The sequence below is a fragment of the Poromitra crassiceps genome (genome assembly GCF_964638095.1).
Source record: "Poromitra crassiceps genome assembly, chromosome: 3".
NCBI classification, from domain to species: domain Eukaryota; kingdom Metazoa; phylum Chordata; class Actinopteri; order Beryciformes; family Melamphaidae; genus Poromitra; species Poromitra crassiceps.
In genome coordinates this window covers 52,775,752-52,788,113 of record NC_139625.1, presented here as the reverse complement: position 1 = coordinate 52,788,113, position 12,362 = coordinate 52,775,752, and the positions used below count along the sequence as shown (strand labels likewise).

The window sequence follows — 12,362 nt, the reverse complement described above, 5'->3', positions numbered from 1 at the left end:
GACGTTCTCCAGGTCAAATGGGTACTCTATGATGCCTGTGGTGGGAACACGGACCCTCAGCACGTCCTGCTGGGTGGGAACATACCCCGCTGCAGTCACGCGCTCTATATCGCTAAGGTAACTGGAGACACACATGAACAGTGTGGGCACCACTGAAATAAAGAAATAATATTCACTCTCTCACCCCCTTTCCTATCACTCATACTCATACTATGCACACATACAAACGCACAGCTTCTCAACATATACAAGCACCAGTGTTGGGGTAACTCATTACAAAAGTAACATATTACATGTAATATATTACTTTTAGCAGTAACTCAGTAATATAACTTATTACTTATAGGATTTCAGTAATAATATAATAACTAATATTATACCTTACTTTGTCAAGTAACTCAAGTTACAAATTGAGTTTTTTTTTTTTAAATCAAAGCACATATTTAAATAAAGATACAATTATTTCCTAATCAAACTGTGTTTTTATGCAAATAACCACTATAGATGACAATAACAAAGGAAAAGAATAACATTTCGAATTTGGATTGTTTACACTGCCTTCAAGGAGGTTGAAATTATTTTTTGGGATGGTTCCGGGGCGGCGATGTCATTCTGCTGCTGCTGTTTTGGTAAAAGTAATGCAAAAGTAGTGTAATAAGTAACGAGTTACTCTACTCTACACAGACAGTAATAAAGTAAAGTAACTTATTACTTTCAAATGAAAGTAACTAGTAATATGTAGTATATTACATTTTGAAAGTAACTTGCCCAACACTGACAAGCACACACTAGTGTACATGCACACCATCGACATGGACACACGTACACACCTGGAACAGCATTAAATTGTAATACAGTAAGGCCACAACCAGGGGGCAGTATGAAGTGAGTGTCTAGGCATTTAGCCTGGGGTTGCATATTACAATGTAATGATGGCAAACATTTTAAATGGAAAATATAGCTCCATTTTATCACAATGTGCAAAGGTTTTCACAGCAAAAATGGATCTATATCTTCCCTAAGTCAGACATTTCTCATCCTGGCTGTGACAGTGGCTTGTGGGTGGGTTTCCTATCACTATACATATACCGGTGTGGCCATCAGTAGGTAGCCTGGTAAAAACCATCCTGATCATGTGAACTCGCATTGTGTTTCGCCCCACAGATCAGTCTGGTCTTCCACCCGCCCCACTGATTTCCACAAATTAGAACGTAAGCGAGCCAATCAGGGCAAAACATCCCGAAAGCAATGAGCGGTAACGTTAACGTTAGTAAACGCAGCCATGAGTGCAGTTATTGCAGAAATAGACTCAATAACAATTCAACAAGAGTATGCATCAGAAGCGTTTTTTCGGCAGTAAAGCCGTTTTTGCCGCTCTTTGAAGTGGATTTGGATTTGACATGGGCTGCACGATTCTGGTCAAAATGATAATCACGATAAATTTGATCAATATGAGATCACGATTAAAACTACTGTACACGCACCACAGCGTGTTTGGGATTTGTTGGATTTATAACACAAGACAAAACGAGAGCAACATTGCTAAAAGGAATGAGTCACGTTTATCTTGATTTAAGCTCGATTTTCGATTTTCTTGTTTTCATGATAATTTGTGGGAAGCCAAAATCTTGATCACGATTAATATTCGATTAATTGTGCAGCCCTAGATTTGACTGGCTCTGACGCTGATATCCACTGAAAAGGATGTGAGCAGATGGAAGTCTAGACTCATAGTGTACGTGGAGTGAAACCATGTGCTCAGGATGGTTTTACCAGGCTAGGCCATCAGACCTAAAAAGCCCAAATTTAGATTTTAGTCAAGTTGTGGTGGCTTTTTCCAACTCATTTGCATATAGCTGCATATTGGCAACTACAATACACATATCAAACCTTTGACATAACTGTGAGCTTATAGCCACTAACAAAAGTAACATCCCCTGCTGTCACTGTGTCAATACTATAGAACAGACACAGCTACAGTATGCATCACAAACATTGGCCAAGACAGGCACATTTACAAAGGTATGGTGTGGACACTTTTATATTGGAGTATGTTAATAGTTGAGATGACAGTGTCTGCTTTCTATCAAGTGGAAAAATGTGAGGCATGGTGGCTGGAGAGTGCCTGATCTGCTCTCAATTAGCTAAGAGTGCTACAGCTACAGTGCTGTAGGTGGGTGAGGGGGGTGAACTCTGGGTCAGTCTCAGACTCTCAGCTCCTCTCTATTTCTGTCTCCCTTCAGTTCTCGGGGGGCCCCCCCCTCCCATGAAACATTGCACTAATCGCTCTAATGAATTTTCATATAGTGTAGATAGATAGATGTTCAGGGCAGATAATTAACACCAGCCAAATAATGGTCCTTATACCCTTTGGCAGGGAAGCAGCCAACATTTCCATTCTAAAAAGCTTATGTGGCTGTTAAATTGTGAAAGTGGCTGGTGAATTTTGAAAGAGGTCAGCCAATATGAGCGGTGGATAAGAGTGTTGATGTTGTGCAGCCCTGTCACAATATTACACACCCACCACACAGAGCCAGCCACCACCCACACAGCCAAACACACCCGAACTATTATGAAAACGGGTTCCCCTCGGGAACAACTCTTTGTCTTCTTGACACACTGCAACTTCACTCATGTATATTAATGAAATCACAGACACACCTGCACAACTCAAATCCTGGAAGAATGTGCGCAACACACACACGTAGCTCCCCATACTTAGCATATACTGTACACACACTCACTCAGATTGTGTGTCACAGTGTTGGGAATGGAGACCTGGTTCCACTGAGCAACTGATTCCAATGTTTTCAGAAGTGACAGGATCAAAACATATTTGCCTGATCGATTATTAATATTGATGTCCAATTAATTATGGTTCTTAAAAAAAATAAAAAAAAATATAAATATATATATATATATATATATATATATATATATATATATATATATATATACGGTATATATAAATATATATAAAAGAAGAAGATTGTGTTTGGGGAAAGTGCATAGCTGGAAATCAATCAGACTTAGTACTTTCGGCATAACACAAAGTCCTATAAAATGTAATATAAATAAGAAAGGACCAAATTAGGAAATAATTAAGGATTGCTAAGATGTAGAAAATACTTAATCAACAACATCGATCAAACTAGAGATGTGAGCGACTAGTCTGTAAAACATTTAAATTGTAATGAATCACTAGTCGACAGCAGAAAACACTAGTCGGTTAAACTAATAATTATAGTAATAATGTACAACTGCTACCAGCCACTACGTTAGCCCCGGCCCTTCCCCGCTAATGCCCGGATGTAAACAAACCAGCGACAGCGTGGGTTCGTGGGAGTGGACCATAGAGACAGACACTGCATGAAATAGGCCATGCCCATCACGGGGGAAAGCGTTCCATTCACTTGCATACACCAGCGTAATTTTCCTTGAATTAAACATAGCTAAAAGCTGTTGTGTGGTGGGCTGCGCAGACAACAAATGTAAAAAATAACCAAAAATTGTTTTGTACTCCCGAGCAAAACAAGGAAGCCATTGAGAATTGGCAAGAAGAAGAATGTGGATCTTGCTGTCAAGAAAGTAAGTTGGAGTGTTCATCTTCCATATATATGATATTTTTGTGCAACACGCGACCATAGACCAGACCAGCACATCCGGGTAATTTGCAAAACATGAAGGCCGTGCCCCTTTTTAGGGGACAACACAAGCCACTCGTGTTGACTTCAATGTAAAATAGCAGTACCAAAAAAAACAATAGAAAAATAACAATTAATTTAGTTTATAAATGACCCAAAGACACCATGCCATGACAATATATTTAAACTCGGCTGGCCATAGAATGCGCAAGATGCATCGACACGAGGTACTTGCCTTATATGAACGCTGTATCCAGTTTCCACCAGGTTACATGCATCGTCCACATTGACAGTGTCACCCCTACTCTAGTTAGTGAAACTATAACAACACAGCAACTCTTCGGCATATCTCTATCAAATTAAACCGTTTTAAATAGTTTGTTTGAAGTGGTTTCGGCTTCTTGTACCGTCTTTTACCATCTTGGGGTTTCCCCTAAAGAGGGGCGCGGCCTTGGCGCTCGAAGACGCGGCGCAGTACTGGTCTATGCACGTGACATAGGAGAATGCCAGGATTTGGGGGGGGGGGGGGGGTTTGTTTCCCCCCGTTTTGGGCGTGGTTTCTGAATGATGACGCGCTCCGCAGTGTCTCTATAGACTGTAGTGAATGGCGTGATCAAGGACATGTCGTAAAACCAGCGCGGTTTGGTAGTACCGTTTGGTACCGTTTGGTTAATTCATAATTATTTTCTAGTAAATTAAAATAAGGTTATGTAGGCTGTGTCAGAATAAACTGGCATATACTAAGGGTTGGATGATACATTGATATACATTGATACATGGTCGATATCATATCGTGTATTCAGCCTGGTTTTTCCAGGCTCAAAATTAGGTGGAGGTGGTTCTAGAGCCCGACCGATATGGGATTTTGTGATACCGATACCAGTGGGGAAAAAGTCACAGCTTACCTTATAGGTGGCCAAAATAATGTTTTTTTTTTGTTTGAATAAAAATAGACAAACGGATGTTTTCTATGTTGATTGTGCATTGATTTGACTATGCAAAGAACTCGGAAGGCTTTTTTTAAACAAATAACTTTATTCAAGAATAGTTAACATTAAATTGTGTCAACACATTGGCATAATGCCGCAATTCTTTTTTTTTTTTACAGAAATCCACAGACTGCGATGCTAGTTAGAAAATAGTGGTTTCCATGAAGACACCTGTCAGAGGTGCCCGCCTCCGAATTCTCTATGCAGGTTAAACCCTGTGTATTGATCGAAAGTGAAAACATCAATATATCGTCATATCAAATCAAATCAAATCAAATATCGTCGTACGCCATGTAAATCCAAGGGGAAGAAGCATAGATGTGCATGGCTTATGTTCATAACTGAAAGGTCATGAGGGGCTCTTTAAGATAACTGATCAAAATAATTTGCACATAAACATGAGCAATTCGGCAGTTTATATTGAACAAAATATCTATTGTTTTTCATTTAAATGTCTGGTAGAGCTCAGAAATAAAATTGTCAAATCATATTTTAGTTGCTTTTTGTGAGTTGATATAAACGTAACTGATTGTGGTTAAATGGGCATATATCGTCTCATATCGATCAATCGCAGGCCCCTGAACCGAAATCGTATCTTGGCAGACTTTGTGATATCGTATTGTCGAAAGAATATAAATATTATATAGAATCGATATATCGTATCATGATGAAACTTGTGATTCCCTCCCCTAGCATATGCAGTACCCACTCGACCATAGCAATAGAAATGCGTACATAATACGTAAATGAGTACAGGCATGTGACATTAACCTGCAAGGACAGCAGGGTGATGCTCGTTATGCTAAAAAGAAGAACTGGAAAGAAGAAGAAGTTAATGGACTATATTGGGCCGGAATACACGGTGCTGAGGTGAGTTGTCATGATTTGTAATGTGCAATGTTCATAATAAATGGTGCAAAGCACCACACACCATTTAGTTATTGAAGAGCATAATTAATGGATGCAAACGACTCTTAAACACACACAATAATCGTTTAACCTTATAGATTAAATTATGCTAAATTCGGACTGTTTTCTTACTTCTTGACTAGTCGACTAGTCTATAATTGTTTTTTTAAACTAGTCGACAGGGAAATTAGTGGCTTTGGAACATCCCTCAGATAAAACCTGATCAAGTCCCAACCCTAGTGTCATAGACACACATAAACCACACAACTACTGTACCTTGCACATCTAAATGACATAAGCACACAAATATTCACATCACATAAATATCCATTCTTAATCACACACACACACACACACCACCACAGCGACATACTATTTGGTGGAGTCAGAGAGCTGGTATTCTCTGCGGCGGTCGTAGGCCTCCTGGATGCCCGGGTCGGCCCACAGGGTTTTGATGGCTACGATGTAGGGCTGGTCGAACCCGTTGATCTTCTCAATGTCCACCTCCTTCACCAGCATGGCATTAGACTGGACAGAGACAGGCAAGGGAAAGAAGGCGAGATAAGCGAAAGGAGAAGAGGAGTGAGAGTGATAGCAAGGCACACAGACTATTTTCTATTATTTATTTTTCAACGTTCAGCATCTGTTTATCAGCCCGGGCTGATGGAGATACTTCTATCTGTTTTGACGTGGTAATGATCTACATAGCACTTTTAAAATAATAAAAGTGGATTTCTTTTGGGATGAACCAGTCACTAGCTGGTGGGCCATAAAGTGTATTTCCTTCTTATTTTGTGGTTGAGTTCTTACCCGGTTCTGTTCATATTTATAGGGGATCTTGAGGGTCTCTGTGGCGCGGATCATGGACTGCATGGAGGTGAAGATGTTCTGGTACACCAGCCGGATGAAGCCCCTCTTATCTTCGTCTGTGTATCCTGCTCCATGGATGATCCTCATCTGCTTGATGAAGGTGCTCTTGCCGCTCTCTCCCGTACCTGAAGAGCACACAGAACACAGAGGCAAGAGGTAAGAGAGACAGAAAAGGTGCAGAACACAGCAAGGTTATGTTGTGGGCAGTGGGATAATGTAACAAAGCCAAGTTGGCACATTGAGAACACAAAAACAGAGTCAGATGTGCAGCTGTCAGGAGGCACCAACACCTCCATCAAACCAAGTAATTTTCAACACGCACACAGGGTTTCATTCCAAACCTTACCTTATATATCCCCAAATCAGTCCCTCCAGGAAATTGCGATCACAATTATGAATGCAAATTCACCCAATCTTTGCAGTATTTGTGGGGGCACATTTTCTAAATTCCTGCCATTTTGCCGCAAAAACGGCAAAACAAATTCTTCTACTTGCAATTTTTGCGAGAATAGCTGAGAATCCATTAGGTAGAAGTTTGCCCATTTCTTTGGCAGTTCTCACAATTTTACTGTGGGGGGAAACTTTGCAAATTGCATTACAACTTTTGAGAAAAGCCACAAAATCAAGCATTTTTGATTACAACAATCACAAAAAACTGCGAAATCCTGGAGGAATTGCTTCATGAGGGGAAAAAAGCTAAGTGAAATTCATTCGTAAATCCTATAATAAGAATGCGAAGTGTCTGTCTGTCTGTAAGCAGAATTATGCCATTTTCCATGCAATCGGGCTGAATTAGGTAATTAGGGTGGATTAAATGGGCAAACCTGGCTCATTATAATGGCCAAAATGCCTCAACACATGTTCAGCACCATGAAGAGCTCCAGAGTGGAGCAGCACACAGGTGAGTGGAATTTGAATTAGCCAGTGAACTCTGGAGCACACACTGGTGAGCTGAGTTGTAATCAGCCACAGGTGGACTATGAAAACCCTCTGGGGAGAGAGAGGACAGACTGCATGCCAACTCTGTGAGCAAGGCCCGACTAAATGACCAGTCACACACAGGGATGGTATTCAGCTAGTATATCAAAATCACTAATCTCTTGAGACAGACTTTCGACTTGCATCGAAAATCTGTCGGCAAGCTCTGTGGAAAGCTGAATAACAGAGCTCGTAGGGGGCACGCTCGCAGGCTGTGCTTTACCCAATCAAAATGGAGTAGACGTGAGTCGTGACCGAGTCAACCGGTGTGCAGTAAAATTTGCCATTTTCAGCGTGTAGTAAAGAGCTAGCATTGTTGTTGCTTCACAGCGGCGGAGGCATATGAGATCGACAGATTCGACATGCAGAGAGCAGAAAGGAAATCCATAAATGGTCAGAGCCGGTCAGTTGGAGCCAATGGCAGAGCTTGCATGGAGCGGAAAAGGATTTTCTTCCGCTGCCGACGGAGCAGAAATCTCCGGCGGAGCCCCTTGAGTTCCGGTTATTCGGGCATTCAAACAAGCCTGCTTCATACCTTCCTGTCGGGGAGCACTTTCAGATGTTAGTGTCAGGGTCTTTTACCCCCCACACCACATGGTGGAGAACTCATTTAGGAACCAAACAGTTCCACAGTGCCAAGATGATGACAAAGCCAAAGCTCTGACCCAAGACTGATGGTCCATTAAAGGTGTAACATTTTGCCCCCCCTTCCCGGGAGATCCAAATGTTACACCAGTTGAAGAGATCTGAGCACATGGTGCAGTCCATTTGCTTTTTTAATAATGTGCAATTAGTATGCACTAATTACAGTCAATCAATAAGCATGGAAAATCAGCACTATAGTGGAACAAAGTCCTGATATAATATAACACTTCGCCCAGAACAAGATTCATACGGAACAGCCATAGTGAGTTGCAGACGTTACAAAATCCTTCTCTGGAAATTCTAAATGGATTAAACTAAACTGGTTATGAGTTATGACTGCTAATATGTCAACGGCTCTTTGTCCACACCGACACCTTCTCCCACAGTTTGTAAAAACGTTTCCAGGAAGGAGAGGAGATGTAGCCCAGGCTAGAGGAGATGTACAGTATGTGGGCGGAAATCACAGCCAACTCAGTGAGGATGGTGAGTGCCATACATCAGCATCTAACACACAGCTGCCTGCCTCTCCTCCCTAAAGTTGACCACATGACTGGGTTGTCAGCTTTTAAAAGGCTGCATGCCATCAATGATCCTGTCCTGCTCTCCTGTCTTCTTATCTGTAAGACCATCACATTATTTCAACTGGTGTCAAGTTTCCAGAACGAGCGTAGTATGGAAAGGAAAAGGGGTTTATACTATAAACGAGCGTGTTTCACTTTTTCTGACATCCTGCAATCTTCGGGACAACCACACCAGAAACAGCCTTGATTTTCACCAGCTCTGCATAGTAAAACAGCCTTTATTTAAAGATCTACAGTGCTTGCCGAATAGATCCTCGCTTGCTGAAGGGGCGAGTGGGCCTAACCCACATTTCACAGCATCCCTCTCTGTCCCACATGCAGAAACAACCTCAGGCCACAAAAAGCTGATGGCATTTCAATCCTCAGTGTTCACCAAATCAAAAGGGATCCAACACATCCATAATATCTGCAAACTGAAAGGGAAAGACGAGGAGGAAAAACACACATCTCACCACCACCTACATTCAAGGTTTTTGAAGAGCAGCCATATTTCTGTTGCCATAGCAACCCCTCCTCTGTCTCCCTCTCTTTCGCCCCCCCCCCCCCCCGCTTTCCTAACGGATAGTAAATATAACTGAGCCCCTCAGGCTTGCTCTATGCTATTCTTCTTTGATGTAACACAGAGAAGAAGGGCCTTCAGACCAGAGAGAGTTGGGGGAAAGCTGGTCTGAGGTCAGTACCAGGGACTTCCTAACACCAATGGCTCGGTTGGGAAGGATGCGGGGAAAGGTAAATGCTTCTACAATGGTGCAGAGAGAGAGGAAGTTTCTATGATCTGAGCTGCAGAATACACTTGGCATTCAACACCCTCTCCAAAGAGGGACTTGACCCTGCTCCATCCTCTCTTCTTAACGCAACATTTAGACGCTCTCAGTGAAACACTGAAAGGGAGATCTACTCTTTCTGACCAACGCAACAGAGTTCTCCTCCCTTAAAAATGAATGGCTGACAGTGCCTGAATCTATGCACCATGGTGAATGCGGCAGACTGATGCCTGCTAGTTGGCCTAATAAAAACGTTGCTTAGTTGTCTCGCTAACAGAAGGAGGCGAGCAAAGAGGAGAACACAACAGAGCGGATTCTTTCTTTGTATTGGGCTGCTGCAGCAGTGTCCTGGTGCAGACTGCTTCAGCGAGGCAGGAGGAGGATCACTCTACAGCTAAATGTGTCCTGGTGCAGACTGCTTCAGCGAGGCAGGAGGATCACTCTACAGCTAAATGTGTCCTGGTGCAGACTGCTTCAGCGAGGCAGGAGGATCACTCTACAGCTAAATGTGTCCTGGTGCAGACTGCTTCAGCGAGGCAGGAGGATCACTCTACAGCTAAATGTGTCCTGGTGCAGACTGCTTCAGGGAGGTAGGAGGATCACTCTACAGCTAAATGTGTCCTGGTGCAGACTGCTTCAGTGAGGCAGGAGGATCACTCTACAGCTAAATGTGTCCTGGTGCAGACTGCTTCAGCGAGGCAGGAGGATCACTCTACAGCTAAATGTGTCCTGGTGCAGACTGCTTCAGCGAGGCAGGAGGAGGATCACTCTGTCCTGGTGCAGACTGCTTCAGCGAGGCAGGAGGATCACTCTACAGCTAAATGTCTGATTTATTTCTCGTGACCCCGTCACAAGATCTCCCTCCGCTCTGCTCTCTTGACTGTCCTGTCCCTCTTTCACCAGGCTACACACTACGAGTCTCTGTCTCCCTTTCCTCCCCCGATTCACCAACCCCAGCCACACCCACTCCACACCCTCACAAACTCCCCCCCTCTCCCAAATACACACCCCCTTGGTCACAGCCCCCTAACCTCCCTTAGGCTAGAAATATGCCTCCTCCATTCTCATCCGCCTCCCTGTCAAGAATTTTGGATATTCATAAGTAGAATCTGTCCATTCTTTTTTCGTGATGACCTAGAAAAAGGAGGTCACCTTTTAATAGCTCACACACTACTTGGGCTTGATAACGCTTTCCTTTCCAGCTAGCAATGGGCGCGAGAGGAAGAGAAAGACAGAGCTTAGATTACGCCCCATATTGCAACAGTGCAGAGTACACTACACTGCCCACACACCAGACCAGAGCCGTGTAGAGGAGTCGCCACAGCTCCATTCACTCCAATGAATGGACACGGGTTTTTTACCTCACAATCGTTCCCGGAAGTAAGGTTCTGGATTAAGCAGCGCTGTCTAGTTGCAGCAAAATGGACCGTTTGTGATGTACTTTGAAAGGGTCCGACGTTTTAAAGAATGAAATTGTATATTATCAGCTTTATTTTAGCATTTCAAACGTATCGCGAGCCCCCTTCCTGGCTGTTCATTGGCTACTGAGTCATGCATTTTGGACCTCCACTGGCACCGCTCTCTTACTAGGTTGTTCTGCCACACTCCACCAGTCTTGGTCTGATCCGATGTGGAGCCAATTTGTTCCTTGGAATAGCTCTGCAAGTCACCAGGGTCAAGGGCAACCCAACTACTACAATGAAGCCCTTTTCCCACATGCGCTTTGTACCGCAAAATGACCGGTACGTGGTCTAATGCCTGCATGTGAGAAAGGCGCCGTGCCGGTATAAGCGCGACCCCGTCGTCCCCGACATTTCACCAGTCTCTAGCTAGTCAGAAGAGCGGTATGCTCTTAAGGAGACGCAAGTGGAAACGGGTCCAGTCATTTTCCGCGACAGCGGTCCTTCAATCATGGGCGAGGAGTAGCCTACACACGTTGCTTAATGTTCTAGCGGGCATAATCTAATCATTCGCGCACATTAAAGCAAACTGGCGAAATGATCTTGTGATAGCCTAATAAGAGCAGTATGTCAGCTTGCTGATTTCCGAAGGCATTTTCCGCTATCAGTGGGCTGTGACTTCGTGGACCAGGTTGCAATGCACACAGTAGACAGTCCAACACCAAATACACAGCTGATTGTTCGATATTCCCCTGGTGTTGCGTACCACCAAAGGACTATTGCCAGTCGCAAACGCGCTTCCAGTGGTTTTCGCCACCGGGTGATCTTGCGTGCGGGTCGGACCAGACTCAGCACGTAATACCGGGACATGCGAAAATGACGCTTCCATTCCACGTCGTCAAAATTGTTCAGAGCATCTTCCCAAAATAAATTCCCTCCTGGTCTCTCTCGCTTCCAGACGGCTCTAGTCTCACGCAGCAGCGCAGAGGTACATAATCATCAGTCATGATCTGTCCCCGGTTTAGTCTATCTTCATATTCTGCGCGACACTCTCATGGGCGAGGTGTACACACGTTGCTTAATGTTCCAGCGGGCATAATCTAATCATTAGTCTGTAAAAAGTGCTTCAACGCTACGCAGGTGAACGGATAAACAAGCAAACTTATTTCACCATTCGGAGTTTTGCCGACACGTCACTCCCCACCCGCTCTGCAGTGCCGCCCAACCCCCTCCCCCCCCCCCCATACAGGCAATTTCGCTGATAGATTCCCACATGCCAGAGGAGAGGTGTGAAGGGAAATGTCCGATATTGACTTACAGGTAATTTTCCGGTACGCATGTGGGAAAACGGCTTGAGTGTAAAACAAAATGCACTGAATAGCCAAAACAAGGACAACCAAGAGTGAAATGAAAACAATTTGTAAATACTAATACCGCATTCAAGACAACTCGGACCACCATACGTTTCAACACGGAACCTCCGCCCTGGACAGATTTGCATTCACGCTGCACCTCCCACTTGGGGAAGGGGACCAAACGGTTGCTATAGCAACCCGTGTTAGCATTGTAGCTACCAACTAGC

General features: G+C 43.7%; 1 protein-coding gene across 1 annotated transcript in view; it reads right to left on the bottom strand.

Annotated features, from left to right (window-relative positions):
• Positions 1-12,362, bottom strand: part of LOC310774358 (guanine nucleotide-binding protein G(q) subunit alpha-like) — a 38,664-nt gene that overhangs the window by 9,409 nt on the left and 16,893 nt on the right. Inside the window, exons 2-3 of the mRNA XM_083634421.1 lie at positions 6,353-6,537; positions 5,916-6,070 (exon numbers count right to left, since the gene is read on the bottom strand). Coding sequence (XP_083490547.1) covers positions 5,916-6,070; positions 6,353-6,537 — 340 coding nt within the window. The remainder of the gene's footprint in view (positions 1-5,915; positions 6,071-6,352; positions 6,538-12,362) is intronic.